The sequence below is a fragment of the Dipteris shenzhenensis genome, chromosome 11 (assembly GCF_047967505.1).
Source record: "Dipteris shenzhenensis isolate YYH24624 ecotype China chromosome 11, Dip_SZ_1.0, whole genome shotgun sequence".
NCBI lineage: Eukaryota > Viridiplantae > Streptophyta > Polypodiopsida > Gleicheniales > Dipteridaceae > Dipteris > Dipteris shenzhenensis.
The window spans coordinates 22,767,343-22,785,482 of NC_141606.1; the positions used below are offsets into that span (position 1 = coordinate 22,767,343).

General features: G+C 40.2%; 1 protein-coding gene across 3 annotated transcripts; it reads right to left on the bottom strand.

The window, feature by feature from the left end:
• Nucleotides 1-8,082: 8,082 nt before the first annotated feature.
• On the bottom strand, nt 8,083-17,091 carry LOC147896777 (ARM repeat superfamily protein). 3 transcript variants are annotated; one of them, XM_087381782.1, is made up of 8 exons: nt 17,043-17,091; nt 16,651-16,731; nt 16,491-16,527; nt 16,304-16,377; nt 16,007-16,100; nt 15,734-15,816; nt 12,437-12,491; nt 8,083-8,499 (listed from the first exon to the last, which is right to left on the bottom strand). In XM_087381782.1, the coding sequence occupies exons 2-8, from the start codon at nt 16,720-16,722 to the stop codon at nt 8,384-8,386; spliced, it is 531 nt and encodes a 176-aa protein (XP_087237908.1). In that variant the 5' UTR covers nt 16,723-16,731; nt 17,043-17,091; the 3' UTR covers nt 8,083-8,383. The 3 variants fall into 3 exon arrangements, with proteins under 3 accessions (XP_087237908.1, XP_087237909.1, XP_087237907.1); XM_087381783.1 differs by lacking the exon at nt 17,043-17,091 and adding an exon at nt 16,846-16,880; XM_087381781.1 differs by lacking the exon at nt 17,043-17,091 and having other exon boundaries at nt 16,651-16,837.
• Between the last annotated feature and the right edge of the window lie 1,049 nt (nt 17,092-18,140).

The following is an 18,140-nucleotide window of genomic DNA, read 5'->3' on the forward strand; positions in this document are numbered from 1 at the left end:
TTGGGGCTTGGCAAGAAAGGAAACTCTTGGTTTAAGGTTGATCCTTCCCTGTTCAAAAGCTTCAAAAAGCTCAAAGATAGATTATAGAGAGTTGGCACTTGTCTTTTGCAGCAGCTGACTCTTTGTCCCAGGGTTGGAAGGATGCTCTTGAAAGGGTCCAGACAATCTTAAGGAAGCCAGAAAGAATAGAGCAACCATTAGAGCAAGAAGAATGGACAAGCTTAAGAAGGATATTGAAGGTCTTGAACAAAGAGCTAGAAGTAATGATATCAATGCCCAACATCAATTATTGGTCAAAAGAAAAGAGGTCATAGTACAAGAATAGATCAAGCTACATAATGCCAAGGTCTACTTTAGGGAATGGTGGGCAGGCAAGATAGACAGACCAACGAAGGAGAATTTCAAAAGGATAAAAAAAACGAGGAATCATCAGAAATCCCTTGGTTGCAAAAGGACGATGGGGAAGTGGTTAAATCAGAAACAGAAAATATGGAGATCATAGTCAGTCACTTAAAAAACCTTTTAAGCACAATGGACTTAACAGACAACAAGGTCCTAGAGGCCAAAAATAGGTGCCATGCAGCCAGACAATCCTCTGTATCCAACCTAGACAGAAATTAAGTAGAAATTGACCTATCCCTTCAAGAACTTAAAGAGGTTGTGTTTGCAATGGCTGATGGCAAAACACCTGGGGAAGATGGGCTACCTGTTGAATTCTACAAATTCTTTTCGAACACTATTGGCCCCTCCTTACTGGTTGTTTGGAGGGAGAGTGTCAAACAGGGCCTGCTCCCAGAGATTTTAAATGGAGGGGTCATTAAACTTATACCAAAGGAAGGGGACAGGACATTCTTAAAAAATTGGAGGCCCCTCACTATGTTGAACTGTTCCTATAAGATATATGCTAAAGCAATTGCTCTGAGACTAAGACACAAGATGGATAAGTGGATTTTGGAGGAATAGAAAGGATTCATCAAGAACAAGCATCTATTAGAGGCAATCATCAACTTATGGAAAGGGTGCACTCATGCTGAAGAAAGCAATCAAGAGATCTGTCTTATTAAAATAGATTGATATAAGGCATATGATAGGCTGAATTGCAACCTTCTGCTACAGCCACTTAACAACTTGGGATTGGGAAAGAAATTTACCTCCTTTGTAGCTCTGCTACTATCAAATGCCTCCGCAAAGGTGTGTGTGAATGGTGAGATGTCTCAGAGCTTCATGTTGAGAAGGTTTATTAGACAAGGATGCCCTCTAGCACCCCTTTTATTTGCTATAGCTGTTGATGCCTTGGGATGACTGATAAAAGAACAAGTAGCTGCAGGAGAGATCAATGGTATATCACTCCAAAATAGGTTATGCATTATTATCTGGTGACAACCTAAACCTTTTAGACCAGCTTGGATGCAAGAAGATTCCCCATGGGCAGATATTCAGGCTACTATGTATCCCTATGGGATTCAATGTCAAGATGAAAGATAGATGGGAGTGGTTCCTAAAAAAGTCTAAAAAGAAATTAGACGTTATGGGTTAAAAAAGTTCATAAGGATCTGTAGACCCTTCTTATGGGGTGGGAGTGACACTAGAAGAAGGATTTCCAAAGTTAAGTGGGCTTTCTGCACTAGACCAAGAAAGGAAGGAGGACTGGGTGTCATAAATACCCAACTGGCAGCATACAAATTAGCCGCTACGTGGATAATTAAAGCCATCACTAATCATGAAAGTGATTGAGCTAACCTCCTTCTCAAGAACTTCAAACATGTCAGACCTCTCAGAGCTCCTAGATAAAAGGGCTATCTCCTATTAGCAGCCATTGGGAACCCATAACCTTGCACTACCAAAGGGAGCCAGTTGTGGAAATCCCTGTGGGGGGCCTTTGAATAGATTAAATGCCACATCACTCTCTCTGGGAAAGGAAGCTTCATGACCTTAAATTCCATATGGGTTTCTACCTTCTTTACAAAACAACAACTACGTGACAATAACCTTCTGAGAGCATGGCACTTAGTAAAGAAGGGGCTTTCTTGTTGGGGGACCTATGGGACAAGACTAATCTCGGATGGAAGAATTGGTTGGAGATAAAAAGAGAATTCAAATTGCATAATGGAGACCAAGAGCTGATTATGGGCAGAATCCAGTTGTGGGATGGGGACATCACTTGGAAGGGGGGCAGAATTCTTAATTACACTAGAGAGTTTGGATGGGTTGGTAGCTCATCTCTCCTACCTATACCCACACCATCTGAAGGTATATAGGAGACTGTTGCCAAACTAAACTCTAGGTGGAACAGCTCTGATAATGAAAGAAAATGGACAATCAGATTTGAGCTGATATGGGACAGAAGAATCCCTGAGAAAATGTCTACACTTTTATGTGGTTAACTTTAGATAAGGCAGCCTGGACCAACTGTAGAAGTCTCAGCATTGGTAAGGGAGATGGCACATGCAAATACCGTGTGAGTACTAAGGAAGACATCTTCCATCTCTTCATAGCTTGCCCCAGAGCAAGAAAAGTTTGGAAATATGTGCAAGTCAGAATAGGGAAACCTATATATTGGAAGTCTATCCTATTGGGTGATGCTCTCAAAATACCTTATGCTACATGGACACACATCAGAGCATATGCAATATGGTTTATATGGATATCCAGAAATGCTTTTCAATTCAATGATGAGGTCATGCATGCTGAACAGCTCTTTGTTAATTGGTATGAATGCTATGTTCTTACTAACTGATCACTATCTGTTGTGGTTCAAGCTAAGTTTCTTTTGGATCAAGAATATCATAACTACAATGACCAGGTATCTCAACTTCAAGCAGAACTGGAAGAGCACATCCAAGAGGCAAGGAGATGCTCTAACTCAGGAGTGGACATGCAGGCTCAACTCCTCCCTTCACTCTTTCCAGTTAAATTAGGACCTACATACTAGAATACCTCCACTGGCTATTGTTTCCTTGCTACTAATCTTATGGGCATAGGCCCGTTACACTAGTGATTGATGTTGCTATGATGGATGCCAGAACAAAACATGAGCACACTGTCTCTTTCTTGGATAGTCAAGGATGCAGCTTGGGATCATAGTATGTGGCATAGCCTGCCTTCAGCAAGCACATCAACACTTGAGTATATTTGACTGGTTTTTCTTTTTTCCACTACCAGACAGTGGTTTTCTTGTATGCAATTATTCCTCTCTAGAGGGTAGCATTTTGTCAAGCTTTGACACCATTGTACAAATCATATGACTAGAATATAATCAAATTTTCTTTGCCCAAAAAAAGAAAAAAAGAACATGACTTTTGAGAATGGGAAATCGATCTGAAACCTAATAAGGATTGGTGTCTCATAAAGGTAGGTTTTTCTAGTAGACCTGGAATCGTTAGAAGCAAGCTCATTGTTCCTTTGAGGGAAAAGATTTAGAGGTAGTGAGGTCAACTACAGATGCACTACATGCATAGAGAAAACGATTATAAGACGTAAGGAAAAGAGTCATATGGGAAATAAAAGCTTTTGTAAAGCCTCCAAAATAAATGCAAAAAGGCACATGGAAATTCCTATATGGATATCAAGCTTTTGTCCCAAGGCTCGTCAAAGAACATAGAAAGGGGTGGAAGGGTCTTCAACAAGATTTCTCATAGAAGTAAGCTCTTATGGAACAGAGGACATCACAATCTGCTGTAGATGTTGCTGTCGTTGTTGCAAATAAGAAACCATCTAGCTCATATAGTGAATCTGAGCCTTAAGTTGAGTCATTGATGGCTCTGGCAAAGGTGATTTGAGGAGATGCACACCCTTTATAGGCATATCAGAGGGATCAGAAGGTATAGCGATGTAGATGGAAGAAATAGGGCTGAGGAAAAGGTTGAAAGAAGAGAGTGGAAAGAGAAGAGTTGTGGTGAGGTTTATGAGGGGAATAATAGAGCAAAAGAAGCACTTTGACAACAACACTAGTTTGTGAGTGAGACAGGATGAGGATGAAGGCACAACAGGTTATAAGGAAGCAACAGACTCTCACAAATGGATGAGTAACAGCACATTCTCAAAAATTGGTAGTGTATGAGTAGCCAAGAGGGGCCAATGAATTTTTGCTATAAACGGCCTATTTAGTAACATGTAGCCCTGCCCATGCACTCAGACTATTTTTAGTCTCCTAAAAATAGTTGTGGCAAGCTATGCATGCCTTGAAAGGCTACATGCATGCCACCTCAATGCTCATGCATTGGTTTTCCTCACATGGCTAGACCATATCTATGACCTTATATGCTCAAGGGTGAGATGGAAAAGCTCTATGGGTGTTGGCTGTTGAGTTTTAGATGGTGATTCATGTAGGTTGGCTCTTAGTTTCGGTTCAATGACATTGATCGTGGTTACTAGAACCAAATATCGAGGAGTCTCAAAAGAAATGGTATCAACCATAAAACCATGGTCAAGGCATTTAAAAAATCTTAAATTCGCAATCATATTATATATCATGATCAACATATGCTCTCCATAAACAAAACCAAACTTAGTGTTCTTTTCATCACAATTAAGAAAGACATATTCTACAATTTTTTACAGATACCTCGAGCACTTGATTGACGATAAAAACATATGTTACATGCACTAAGGTCATGATGATACCAACTGGCCTATTATAGCACATCTCCCTAGAAATTATGAATATTCCAATAGAGATGAGCTAACCCATGGCATTACCTTTCTAGAAAATCAGAGGGAAAATGCTTTAACAAAAAATCATTGATGCATAAAAATGATAATTTGAGTTTTTTATTAATAGGGAAATAATTCAATACTAGGGTAAAAACTTCTTGAGGTCTTAAGTCCCAACAAATGGGAACTCAACTTAATGGGAATTCAACTTATCCTTTAATAAGAGTTTGGTTATTATTGACACGTTGATGCACATAAGCAATGTATTTCCATTCAACTACATGCACGTCATGATAAAGCACTAGGACGTCAAACACCCTAAAGCAATACAAATTCATAAATAATGTCCTACATCAAGGCAAACTTGTATGAACACTACCATTTTTTGGTTCATAAACCATTTGGATGCCTCTTGACTATGATAATTTTATAATAACAATAGTACAAAATGATTGGATGAAGTTCGATAAGGTGAGGTTTGTTCAAAAGGTTATGGCATTATGGAAAACTATTCTGTATGCTAGACATCAAGCCTAGAACCCGTTTACATGATGGGCCTAGTCATCTGCCATCTGAATAGGACATGACTACAATATTAGATATGTAAGATTATCCATTCTTTCTTAAAACATGTAAATATAGCACACTTGGACAAAAGTATGATTGGCTTATAACATCTAATTTCCAATATACATATACTACAACATACCAATGGATATCAGATGATCTAATCTTAGATTGGGGAATTAGGCTAGTATATTAAAATGATAATTCTTGACTCAAATGGAAAATAGATTGGACCCTCCCTACAGATATCCATTCTTTCTTAAAACATGTAAATGTAGCACACTTGGACAAAAGTATGATTGGCTTATAACATCTAATTTCCAATATACATATACTACAACATACCCATGGATATCAGATGATCTAATCTTAGATTGGGGAATTAGGCTAGTATATTAAAATGATAATTCTTGACTCAAATGGAAAATAGATTGGACCCTCCCTACAATATCCATTCTTTCTTAAAACATGTAAATGTAGCACACTTGGACAAAAGTATGATTGGCTTATAACATCTAATTTCCAATATACATATACTACAACATACCAATGGATATCAGATGATCTAATCTTAGATTGGGGAATTAGGCTAGTATATTAAAATGATAATTCTTGACTCAAATGGAAAATAGATTGGACCCTCCCTACAGATATCCATTCTTTCTTAAAACATGTAAATGTAGCACACTTGGACAAAAGTATGATTGGCTTATAACATCTAATTTCCAATATACATATACTACAACATACCAATGGATATCGAATGATCTAATCTTAGATTGGGGAATTAGGCTTATAAATAAAAAATCTAGGTCTAACCCAATTGTGATCCATACATATTTTGATGTAAATTTTAGGTTTGTGCACACCTCATAAAATAGCTCTATAAAGAAAATAGTTCAAGAGCTCGATTGCTATAATTCAACCTTGTTCAATAAGTGTTATCAAGCTGCACGTTTTTTTTTCAATGAAAAGAATTCTAGTAAATAGGAGAAAAGCCCCAATAGCAAATGCTCATGGCAAGAGTACATCATGCAAAGCATGAAAATCAATATACCCTAAGTGGTTTAAAAACCTACTCATCAAGAAGAGTCAATATAGCATCAAGGTTGACACTAAAAATGCCACCTCAAACCTCCAATCGACTCCAAGAAAAAAGGGGAGCCTCTTCCTCATTTTCAAAGTCAAGATTGATGCTGAAAATGCCACCTCAAACCTCTAGTGGACTCCAAGAAAAAAGGGGAGCCTCTTCCTCGTTGAGAAAGTTATTTTATTGGCAATGGCCACCTAAGGGAAGACCCCTGCATGCTCAAGTAAATGCCTCTCAAAGGATGTAGAGTGTTCTCTCGTCAAAGTGTGAGATGGGTGGACCTGGGAGCCATCCAGTCCCTCTGTGCATCTAGATCTCCATATATGCCGATGGTGAAATGCTCACTAAGATCTCCCAAAGTATATCCACAAGGCATGTGTAGGTCTGCATGGAGGAGAAACGTCATCTAGAGAGTAATACTCAACTACATGTCATCGAACTGGAAGAGCCCAAGAGGAGCTATGCGTCTCATAAAACATCTAAGGCCTCGAAAGAGAGCCAAGCCACCGAATCGCGGGTCATGAAAAAGGGGGAGGGAACAAGAGCACTCACAAGTCTAGTAGTTTCCTTCCTGATTGACTTTGCTTGACTACAACCCCATAAACAATGTTGAATGGACTCCTCATCAAAAAGGCACTGAGGGCAACTAGTAGCAGATCCAAACCTCGACCTCCACACGTTCGCTGAGATTCCTCCATGAAAAGAAAGCTAGAGAAAATCGTTTTATATTACTAAGGGGCTTCCAAAGCCTTCTCCAAAATAATTTCTACAAGACTGTAGAAATATGAAAACTCTCCCAATGAGGAGCTTTGACTCTCTAAAACGAAGCTGAAACCTCATACCATACTGACAGTGTAGCGGAACAAAGGAAGGCTCTTCTTATGTGTCCTTGCATCATTTCACTCTCACTACCTAAGGCCCCAATGCAGATACCTTATGGAGACAACTCCATAAAGCCAAATCCTCCATAACAAAAGGGAATGTCCTCCGGGCTTGGTCTATATACCAACCTAAAGCTAAATCCTCCATAACATAAGGGAATGTCCTCCGGGCTTGGTCTATGTACCAACCTAAAGTCAAGAAACACTCTCCATAACGTAAGGGAATGTCCTCCGGGCTTGGTCTATGTACCAACCTCCATAATAGAAGGGAATGTCCTCCGGGCTTGGTCTATGTACCAACCTAAAGCCAAATCCTCCATAACGTAACATCGTAAGGGAATGTCCTCCATAAATAGGATCTATCAATCCGTGCGAGGCGAAGTGTGAAAAGCATCATCGTGAATCTATGCTGCTGAATTGGAAAAAAAAAGCATCCAAAGCTGCTCTCTCTAAAGAGTGGATGCCACCTTCCCTTGCCCCTTTTTTAGCTGAAGGCAACTCCACCATGTTGAAGTCATCTCTAAATGCAGTTCCCGTCTATTCATACACCATCTGGCCTCAGCTTACTATCATGCGCTCTGTTAGGCCACCTACAACACTCAGCCCCCAATAATGACATTCCCCATACTTACTTGGAAATCGATATATATATATATATATATACTTTCATAACCAGAAGATATCCAATCTTACAAATAAAATTTTATATAGAACAGGCAGAAGAACAAAGGAAAGACGGATGTTTGTCAGCGATTTTAAACAAAATTACGAGTAAAGGAGAAAAATAAAAATAAAAATAACTTACTAAGCAAAGCTACAGTTCTCTTCTCATCAGTACCCAATCATAAGCTGCCATCTGGGTTTCAAAAGATTCAGAAATTGAACCTAACAAAGCACGAAAAAGGGGTAGACCCGACTTTAATATAAATTGAGCAATTCAGACAATTTCAGATATCAGTAATTTCATGATCAGGTACAATATGCAACAAACCAATAAAACGCAACACAAAGACCACCAAATGTGTAAAAACTAAGAAAACTTTCAAAAGCAATGCAATGCTACACATCTGGTCAACATCTCTCGTTGGCTATCACCTAGTTTCTCCTCATTGGACTGCAACAAAAAGTTGAAAGGCTCCATACATAGCAGCATATTGGGATACTAAAAGGCTCTCTACTAGACACTCAAAGGTTAGCCTTTCACATGTTTGTCAAGAAAAGCTCTTGCTGTGTTGCAGAGCTGTACATCCAAAGATCCAGCAGCTGCAAAATTGTTCATCTGTTCAATAACTTGTGGAGTCAAGATCTCTGCACAAGAAGCACAAAACATTACTTAGTACCAAAGGAACATAAATCCTCATGCAACACACCAACAACATGGATTAGAAGTTTGAACAAAGGCAATTAAGACATACTCGACGACCTTCCACCACATGAAGGTCTGCTTCAAACAAAAGAGTAACATTCTTAACATAGAAGGGGCCAACCAAGAAGGATGTCTTGACAGCTGTCACTTTTTCAGTCTAAAAGAGCTATGTCCAAAGGTTGTCTGTTTGTCCATGCTAGCTCAACTGGCCAGTTGATCAAATCAATTGCCTCCTCAAAAGTACATGGGTCTCTGCTAAAGGCTGAACATATTTTACTGAACTGGCCTTCTGATGGAAAGGGCAAATCACTTAGCTCCACAAACTGAATGCAACTGGCTTCTGATGGAAAAGAAAATCACATAGCTCCACAACTGATGCTAAACGTTATTCCAGATCTTGCCAGAAGGCTAGGAAAAGCCATCATTCTAGTTTCCCGACACTCAACTTCTACATTGCATTTGAGGATGAGCCATATATGCAGATGCTTCATCAACTCAACTGTAGGAACAACCCCATTCTTGTTTTACGGAGATAATTCCTCCTCAGCAGGTGGCTGCTCTGATCTGTCATAATTCACTCCCTGAAGTAGAGAATAGCCTCCCAGATACAATCCCCTGCTTGCTTTAGATCATCCAAAAGCTCGGCTTCATCACAATCAAGAGGAGGCTTGCCTACATCTTGACACATTCCTCCTGTCACTTTTATAAGGTCACCTTTGCAGTAAAAACTTCACAATTAAACTTTCTAACATGCTCCATTTCCAATTCGGAACTTGCTTGAGAGTCGCTTGAGCAGCTGTTCATCTCGTCTGAGTCGTAGGGTCCTTAGAATTCTCCTGTGGCGAGTCCTTGAGCCTGGTCCTTTGTACACAGCAACAAGTGTGAGCTGCAGTCCATTTTGCATGTCTTATATACATGTTGTTTAGTCTCTTACTGTGTCACAGCTCGCCTTTCTTTGATAAGTGGGTTGTGAAGGATTTCCATGTTGTGTATATTCAGAATTTCAGATCAAGTGATACATTCGTCATTTTATGTGAAGATGGTTTGAACTTAAATCCAGCATGGACCCTTCCAAGTCTTGCAGAAGATAAATGATGTAACTTAGAGGCTGAAGCTACCACGTCATTGAACAATTCACAATGCCTTTCATGTGAGTTTGTTGAAACCTTTCCAGAGAGATGTGCCGGAAGAGATACTTGATGAGATACAACGTGAAGTAGAGGAGCTAGATGAGATCTTGGTTCCAGAACAGATCCTGACACACCGTGAAAGGAAAGTCAGAGGAGGAGCGAGGAGGAGGGAGGAGGAGGAGGAGGAGGAGGAGGAGGGAGGAGGAGGGAGGAGGATAGTGTAAAGCTCGTTTTGGCTGTTGTATGGTAATTTTTGCAACTGGCACGTACCCCAAGGTTGCTTCTGGAGGCTGTATAGGCTGTTGGTGCACCTCCAGAGGCACAGTTGCTGATGTTCTAGCCTTTTTCTCATGTTTTTGGCCTCTGCACCCGTGAGCCTTGTTCTCCTTCTATTCTCAGCTTCCAGAATCTGTCTCTCTCTCTTTTCCCTTGGCTGGAAGTCATTTCTACACCCCTGGGGGCCTAGACAAAGGATAGGTACAAGAAAGAGCTTGCCCCTCTTCCATGGACAGCCGGTATCGATATTATGACTTCCTTTTGGATTGCATTTGTCATTTTTGAAGTTGTTATTGCTTCTATTTTGCTTCAGGGCTCTCTCTCTAGGCCATACAGGTTGTAAACAAACACCCAGCCACAGAGGGTGTGCTTGTAAAGGTGCTCGAGGGAAAGTGTATTGCAATTCTTATGCCTTTACGCTATTTGAGCACTTTTGGGGACTTGCATTGATGCCTTGTCACACTCAGTTGGCACCATTGTTGGCCCGAAACGTGTTTCAAGCAAGCCCAAAATGTACGAAACGTTTCGGTTTTGAAACTCGCGTTTCGGGGACCTCAAAAAAAACCTAAATGTTGAAAAGCCCCAAAAATGCTGTTTTTTGGATTTCTTACCTTCGCATATCGATTTCGGTGCCCGTACTTGCTCTCAATTCGCCTTCAGCCCATACACATGGCGTTTGTACACACCATACATGTTGTGCAGCTTGTCCATACACGCCGTACATGCTGTAGCAACATGTTGGCTGTATACCCTGTACGGCATATCCCATATAGGCTCTTCAGCCCGTTCAGACTGAGGACTCTTTTTGTTACTCTAGTACTTTCATGTTTTGAGTCTTGACTACTTTAGAACTTTCATATTTTGCTATGTACTCTTTTTTTATATTTTCCAGCATCATTGGATTACCTATTTAGTATTAGCATCATTTCAGCTTTGAAAATTGAACCTCTTGTGACTTGTCATGACTCTCGTGATACGATGACATGAATCACAATCCATGATTTTAATCATTTATGTATCTTTCTCAATTCTGAAATATGAGCATGTCACCATTGACTTTCGAATGTACAATGATGTGTTAATTTTTAGAATTAATAATATGTTTCAAGAATCAAATCACTTCTTAGTGACATATCAAATGTCTATGCACTATGTTTCATGAGTTTTTTTCAAGTATTGGAGCTCTGGTGGTAATAATCTAGAATGTTTTCATTTTTTTGGGAAAAAATATATATTTAAATACCCTATTATGCACGAAACGTTTTCACAGACGTTTCGGGTTTGCCCCGAAACGTTTCCGAAACTCTGAAACTCATTTCGAAACCTGCCGTTTCGAAACTCCGCGCCTACTATGGTTGGCGCAGTCAGTGTGGAATGCCATAGCCTTGCTTGATAATTGGGTACTAGTGTGTGCACTTGGGAATTGGAAGCAGATTGAGGCCAAGCATTGGCTTTGACAGAGGGATTGCAAGAAGCACAGCACAAGGGTGAGCCCTTGTTGTAAAAGCATATTCCTTTTCCCGAAGAATTAAATAGATACCGAAAGGAACGCCAGAGCATTTGGGACCAATGGGTGTCTCGTGTCTGATTTCATTGAGCAGAGGCATTCTAGCCTCCATCTGGTATTTCTGCAAGTTTATTTTCTAAGTGGTTTCATTGTAATTAAGTGGCTGGAAGTTATGGGATATGGTTGTAATTGATGTAGTTGTCTGTTTAGTTACGGTAGACTGCCCTTTAGATTCCTGAAGGCCGGTTTTAGCATGCATGGCATGGCAGCATAGGCTTTAAACGAAGGGCCAAGGTCTTCGCTAGGATCTTATAGGCTGTCCCTAAAAAAGTAATGGGTCTCCAATTACGTGGGACTGTCTTGTCTCCCCCTTTCGGGATAAGACAAATTACACCTGTGCATAATGCCTCACCCAAAGATCCTATATCGAGAGCCTCTGAAAAGGCAGAAAGTAGATGAGGCCTAATCGTATCTGAGAGAGCTCTAAAAAGAAGGGGCGACAGACCGTCCTCCCCCGGGCATCTGTCTTTGGGCAGCTCATGGGTTGCACCTCATGTTAACATAATTTCTTTTCTTTTTTATCAAAAAGATTATTTCATTAAGTATGAATGAAAACCGCAAGAGCAAGCTCAAATGCGGAAGTACGTCATGTCATGTATTAGAAAAAAAACCAGCTCAAAACGAGCTAACAAAAATCCAAGGTGGAGGCTGAAAGTGCCACCTCAACCTGTTAACATAATTTCTCAAGCATTCCTAAACTAGATATGTTTCAGCTTCATATCTTTAGTGAAAGTTTTACTGTTACCACAGTTGCATGCCAGCTCAATCACGTACACCCACCATCATAGCAATTGACATCTTAAAAGCACAAACCAAAAAATCTCTAAGTCCTGCGCAATTTCAGAATCATCAGGACAACCTATTTTAAAAACTGGAAGGTAGATCAATTCTAGGGCTCCAATATACCTCTTTTTGTTGTGGGTGTGCACAAGTAGTAAAGTGCTGCTACAGCATAGAGCACCTACACTCGAAAACATCAAAACAAACTCAGCAAGAGAACCCATTGATCTCGAATAGTAATGCAAAGAGATTGAAAAACAGAAAGTATGATAAAGAAGGTAAAGCAGGATGTATTGTGAATACAAGGAATACAATGAAAAAGGCCTGAAATTCATATGGCTCTACTAACAAAGCTACCTACAAGAAACAAAGAGGAAGCCAGGTAGAGTTGGAGAAAACTGTTACTTATTTTAACACATTAATAACTTAATATACCCATGAGTATCCCATCTTGTAAGATGAAAATGGGATAATTTGAAGACTGTGTCCAACTTCACCCACAATCTATTTAAAAACAAGATGATTTATCACACCCCAGCGGCAGGTATCACACCTAACATATCAATACATTGAAATTGACACGGTATCCATGGTTCCCTTATTGCTGCCTTGCTATCACGCCCAACTCTTTTCTCATCTGTGCTGATGGCTAGCAAGGTACTTTTTCGAACCTTGGTCCGTTCACAAACTCAAAAATCCCCTTATGACTGCACCCATGGTCAAGTTACCCAAGTTTGATCACGTATTTTATTGTAACCACCAATGCAAGTATGTAACTACTAGAGGAGTCCTTAGTGAAGAACAATGACCCGTAGCTTATGAATAAAAAAAGTTGAGGGAAGGAGAAAGGAGTATTCTAACCATAACCTTGAATTGCTTGAAATTATGCATGCACTGACAGTTTGGAGATACTATTTGTTGGAGACAAGATTCAACCTTTTAATGGATCATCAAAGCCAAAAGTCAATATTTACTCGACCTTATTTAATGCCAGGTGGAATGTCATAATTCAAGAACACTGTGGTTTTGACAGTAAGTACAAACCAGGACGGGACAATGTGGTAGCAGGTGCTGTTAGTCCAATCCCTCAATCCTATGCCATATTCTTCCTTGGATAAAAGAAATAAAGGATAAACTGAGGGATGACCCTTATTAAGGACCGATTCTAAGAAAGGAATCCAATGGATCCTAGACTGAAACATTATTAGCCGCATGATGGCCTAATGTTCTATAAAGAACAGGTTTGTGTCCCAATATACCTCGATTCAAGGAGATAATTCTTCATGATTGTGTAATTCACCTGTACTAGCCTATGCGGGAAGTCAAAAGACATACGAGGCAGTCAAGAACCATTTCTATTGGGCTGGATTGAAAGTTTAATTCCTTACTCATACAATTCAACATGAAATAATACTCATATACAATACGGAATCTATGCAAAGGAGACCATAGGTGATCGGTATGCATTAGTCCTGGCTTACCTTGTCCCAAATGTGACCTCTTCAACATGTGTCAACTTCCACTCCCATGCAAAGCGCAATCACAAAACGTGAAGCTTAACTAGTCTTTCAACATCCCATACTTTGCATGGACCAGATCTATCTACAAAGATGGAAAGTTAAGACAAACTCTAAAAGTCTGTAAATGCAACAATAACATTACAGAACCCTTGGAGCACTCGAATACACAGCAGTGTGAGTCTCTGGACAAAATCCTTTGCACTTGTTCTGGTATCCAAGCTCAACTTGTGCCTCCAACTACCCCTGACCACTCTGGCAAACAGGTAAAGGATTGATCAAGTCCCCTCTCCCTCAAGCTAGAGGAGTTCTCTCAAAGCACAGCCACCACAATCCATTCTTAGCAGCCTCTAACATGCAGCTAGAAGGACTACTCACAATCACAATGAGCCTTAGCTCTTGGAATACAATGGACGGTGGACTGCAGCTCTTCGGCTTTCCACAACAAGGAATTGGTCTAGCAGATCCTGTTACCTCTTTTCTCTTCTCTTCCTTGGTTCGCAGCTTTCTCTGTACCCTTCATAGAATGAATGAACTAGTCTCGTTTCCTCTCTTTGTCCATGCTTAATTTTTCTCTTATCCAATGCATGGCTCCTTTTCCCACCATGTGCAAGGACCCATCTGCCCGCTTGGCACTTTTGACCATGCATGTCCAATCGTCCTAGATTGATTTTAGTTTGCCATGGTCACCTTGGAACACATCAAAGGTCAACTAAAACTTTAGACTTATCCTTTAGCAAGCCCTTTGACTAACAAATACAATCCTTAATAAGGGCTTCATTTAATACTCCTGCCAATTACATGAAGTTTCGAGAATTCCCTGTTGGTTTTCAGAGATTATAAAACTTGCTCGAACTCACAACTTGGAAGAGAAATGCTTACATGAAATATAAAGGACCAATAGAAGATTCCAAATTACAAAATGACCCAAAACACGACTTGATATTTTGTAAATCCCTCCAAGTCTTGTTGCTCAGCCTGATCAGGCTTGTTGCAACTTACAAGGGGTACAAATTTGGCAGGTTTCTGTACATGGTTTTGACATATACGAGATTGTTTTTTGGCTGTGCATCTGTGTGTACTTTCTCCATAGCAAAAGTGTTCTCTTTCTATACATGCATTCACACGGAGTGAGTTGGTATTTGAAGTAATTTTGTGTGATCTCTCTCACAAAACCATGTTCCGCTGTGTAGGAGTTTCCAGTTTGGATAGATTAGGTTAAACTGAGAAATTGTGGATCATAGAAGATCCAAGCAGAGGCTTCATGCCCAAAGTGCACTTTTCCCATCTTGAATCAGCAACAATTTCATGGCAGAGTAAAAGCAACCTGCTGTAGCACTACCTCTCAGATGTTTCATGCAAAGAATGTCTGCACTTCAGAAGCATGCAACTGGCCTTTTCATGCAAGAACCAAGCACAAAAAAGTCCTTTACCACTTAACGAAGTAGAAATGCAAAGTAAAGACTTTAATTCGGCGCATTTTACAACGTATGAACAGGTAGCACATATTCTTTCCAGGCCCTCAGCACCAACAGATTTGTCCAATTTGAATTACAACTTAGAATACACTGGAACAGACAGTAATTTAAGAGATGGAAACAAATAACTTGCTCGTTAAGCCATGCTCTGTTCCAGCTTATCCTTATGTAGTGCAATCTAACGGGGTTATAAACCATAACCTCATATTGATTACATTAGTCAGTTAGTCTTGAGAGGAATCAAAAGGCTTATACATAAATGCCGGAAGTATTGTTAGGAAAAAGTTGCAACTTGTTTTGGTTATATACGTTGGCAAGTATAGCCAAATGTTTTGGTACTTCAAGTCCAGCGCCCTCAAAATGTGAAATAATGGATTCTACTGATGACAGAAATAGGAGTCTTTAGAGAAGGTCAATGTAGAGCTTACAACTTTCTGCACAGGACTGGCTAAGCATGCGATTATCAAAGAAATTCCTCCGTTATTCACAATAATTGCAGCATTGTTGGGATCTGTGACACAAACAGTATTGAGCCACTATTATTGATAAAGGTCGAGTCTACACTATTAAACATCACCAAAGGAACAAGAAAAACCTGCAAACCTCTACGAAGTCCTTATCCATGCAAATCAAGACTACGAGTGATATCAAAACTGAGCATCGTCTAACACAAATATCAATATAGAAATAGTGATTGAAACCTGGGCAACAATTGCATATTCCTGCGATTCCAGATTCTACTAGCTTTTCACATGGCTCTGTAAGGCAGTCCAAAAAGAGATCTACTATATGAAGCTGCAAAGCACATAAACAAATAACGTCTCTGTTTGCCAAGAACAAGCCCATTGCCCAAGGAAAACTTGGAAGTATAATCAAGAGAAAATATGAAACCAAAACAACCCTTCTAAATGTACAGGGAGTACTGCATATGAATTGAGACAAAAAATTGCCATGGCCAAGCTACCAAAATGCTACCATAGAAGAGCAATAAGGCATACATTGCGAAAATATTCATAGTTGAAAGGATCATAAGCAAAGTTTGCAAGGTGTGCAACGATCCGTTGTTTTGAATCTGCAAGGCAACGGATTTTCAAAAAATAAGTTAATATTTTCTTGGTGCTGTACAGCTCTCAACGTCCACTCATCAAGGCACAAAGATTGAACGCATAGGGGAGGGGGAGGTACCTTCCGTTACTGCGTTTTGAAATTCTATGACTAGGTCCTGCAATCCATACAACGCCATATAAGCGAATGAAACACTTAAAAGCATTATATGAAGCATTCTGAAGTAAAAATGGCACACAGTTGTAAAGAAAGTGTTTTCGTCAAGCCAAAAGGTGAATACCTGAAGGTACTCATCACGAGAAGATCCATACTTGCCAGTACGCTGCTTCTGCCGTTCCTTATTGGTGAACATCGCATACGACTGCAGAAAGCATATCGAAAAATCCAACGAGTTGCTATAGAGATCGGTCTCACGATGCCACCACCTTCTTGAATTAATTTCAAGAAATAAAATTTCAAGTTTCAAGAGCCCTACTTGCCTTGGCTTTATCTCAACGTTTCAGTTAGACAAGCAGTTATATGATGTTGATTCAAGGGCAAGTTATATGATGTTAAATCTTGATCCAAGAGCATTTTTCACGTGTTGCACGCGTCTACCACGCCACGTGTCACGCGCTCAGTCCACCTAGTGCCACCACATGTCACGTGCCCTCTACGTGGCAGTCTGCTTACTTGCGGTCATTCGACGCAAAACCTCCTCCAAGCTCCTCTGAACCTCCTCCAAGCTCCACATGGCAGGCTCGTGAGTAATACATAGTAAGAGGTCATGGGGAAAGGGCCGAGGAGGCATGAAGGCGACCGTCGATAGCAGCAGTCGGGAGCCTCTCAAGCTAACCGAGGCCCTTTCTCATACTCATAACGATGAGGACTCATAACGATGGGAGCGCCATTTCGTAGGTCGTGACAGTGACCAAAGATCCCTTTCGTCCGGTTTAAGCCCAAACAGCCCCCTTTTACAGGATAGTATTTACATACTTTAGCTAGAAATCTCGGTTATAGAATAATTGTGAGAAGAACTATTGACGCAATTGGGGCAATAGAAACCATGAAATCAAACCATAGATTGAGGTTTCATGAGCCAACTTTCATAAATACATGCAATCTACTATATGCATCATCTTTGATGCCTCTAGTACCATTACCAAATCATCCAAAAAGTAAACCCCATATCATTGTTGGATTTTGAGCCTTTATAGCATACACAAAGTCACTCATAAGACACAACGAATTTGAGAAGAGATCACGATTAAATAAACACACTGTATAAAATGATAGAGCTTCTTAATGTGATGGTTCGATAATCCACGACTTGTATGTTCCACACGCAATACGAACTACTGCAACCCGAATGGTTATAAGAATTACAAATGTAGAAGTGACACTTTATTGGCTTAGAAACTATCATGCAACATGGACTAAGGACACCCTATTCATGCTTACTAGCCTTGTTGCAGGTTACAAAGAGACACATGACTCATCTATGGACACCTACAATCTATGAGCCATGAAGCTTCAACCAACTCTCATTGAACCTATATAGGCTCGCAAAAGGAACAAAAATGCCAAAATCACCACATCCCATCAACTTTGTAGAAGTCTCGACCTTTCGATGCTGCCTTACCTCCCTTCCCCATGACAAAACCCTTTACCAATCCCCTTCCCATGAGGAATCCCGTCACTCCTCCCCTCCCCTCTACCACCTCTAGTAGCAACTACAACTCTAAAGGTGAGAATGAAGAGTACACTAAGAAAGACTCATCAAAGCCTCAT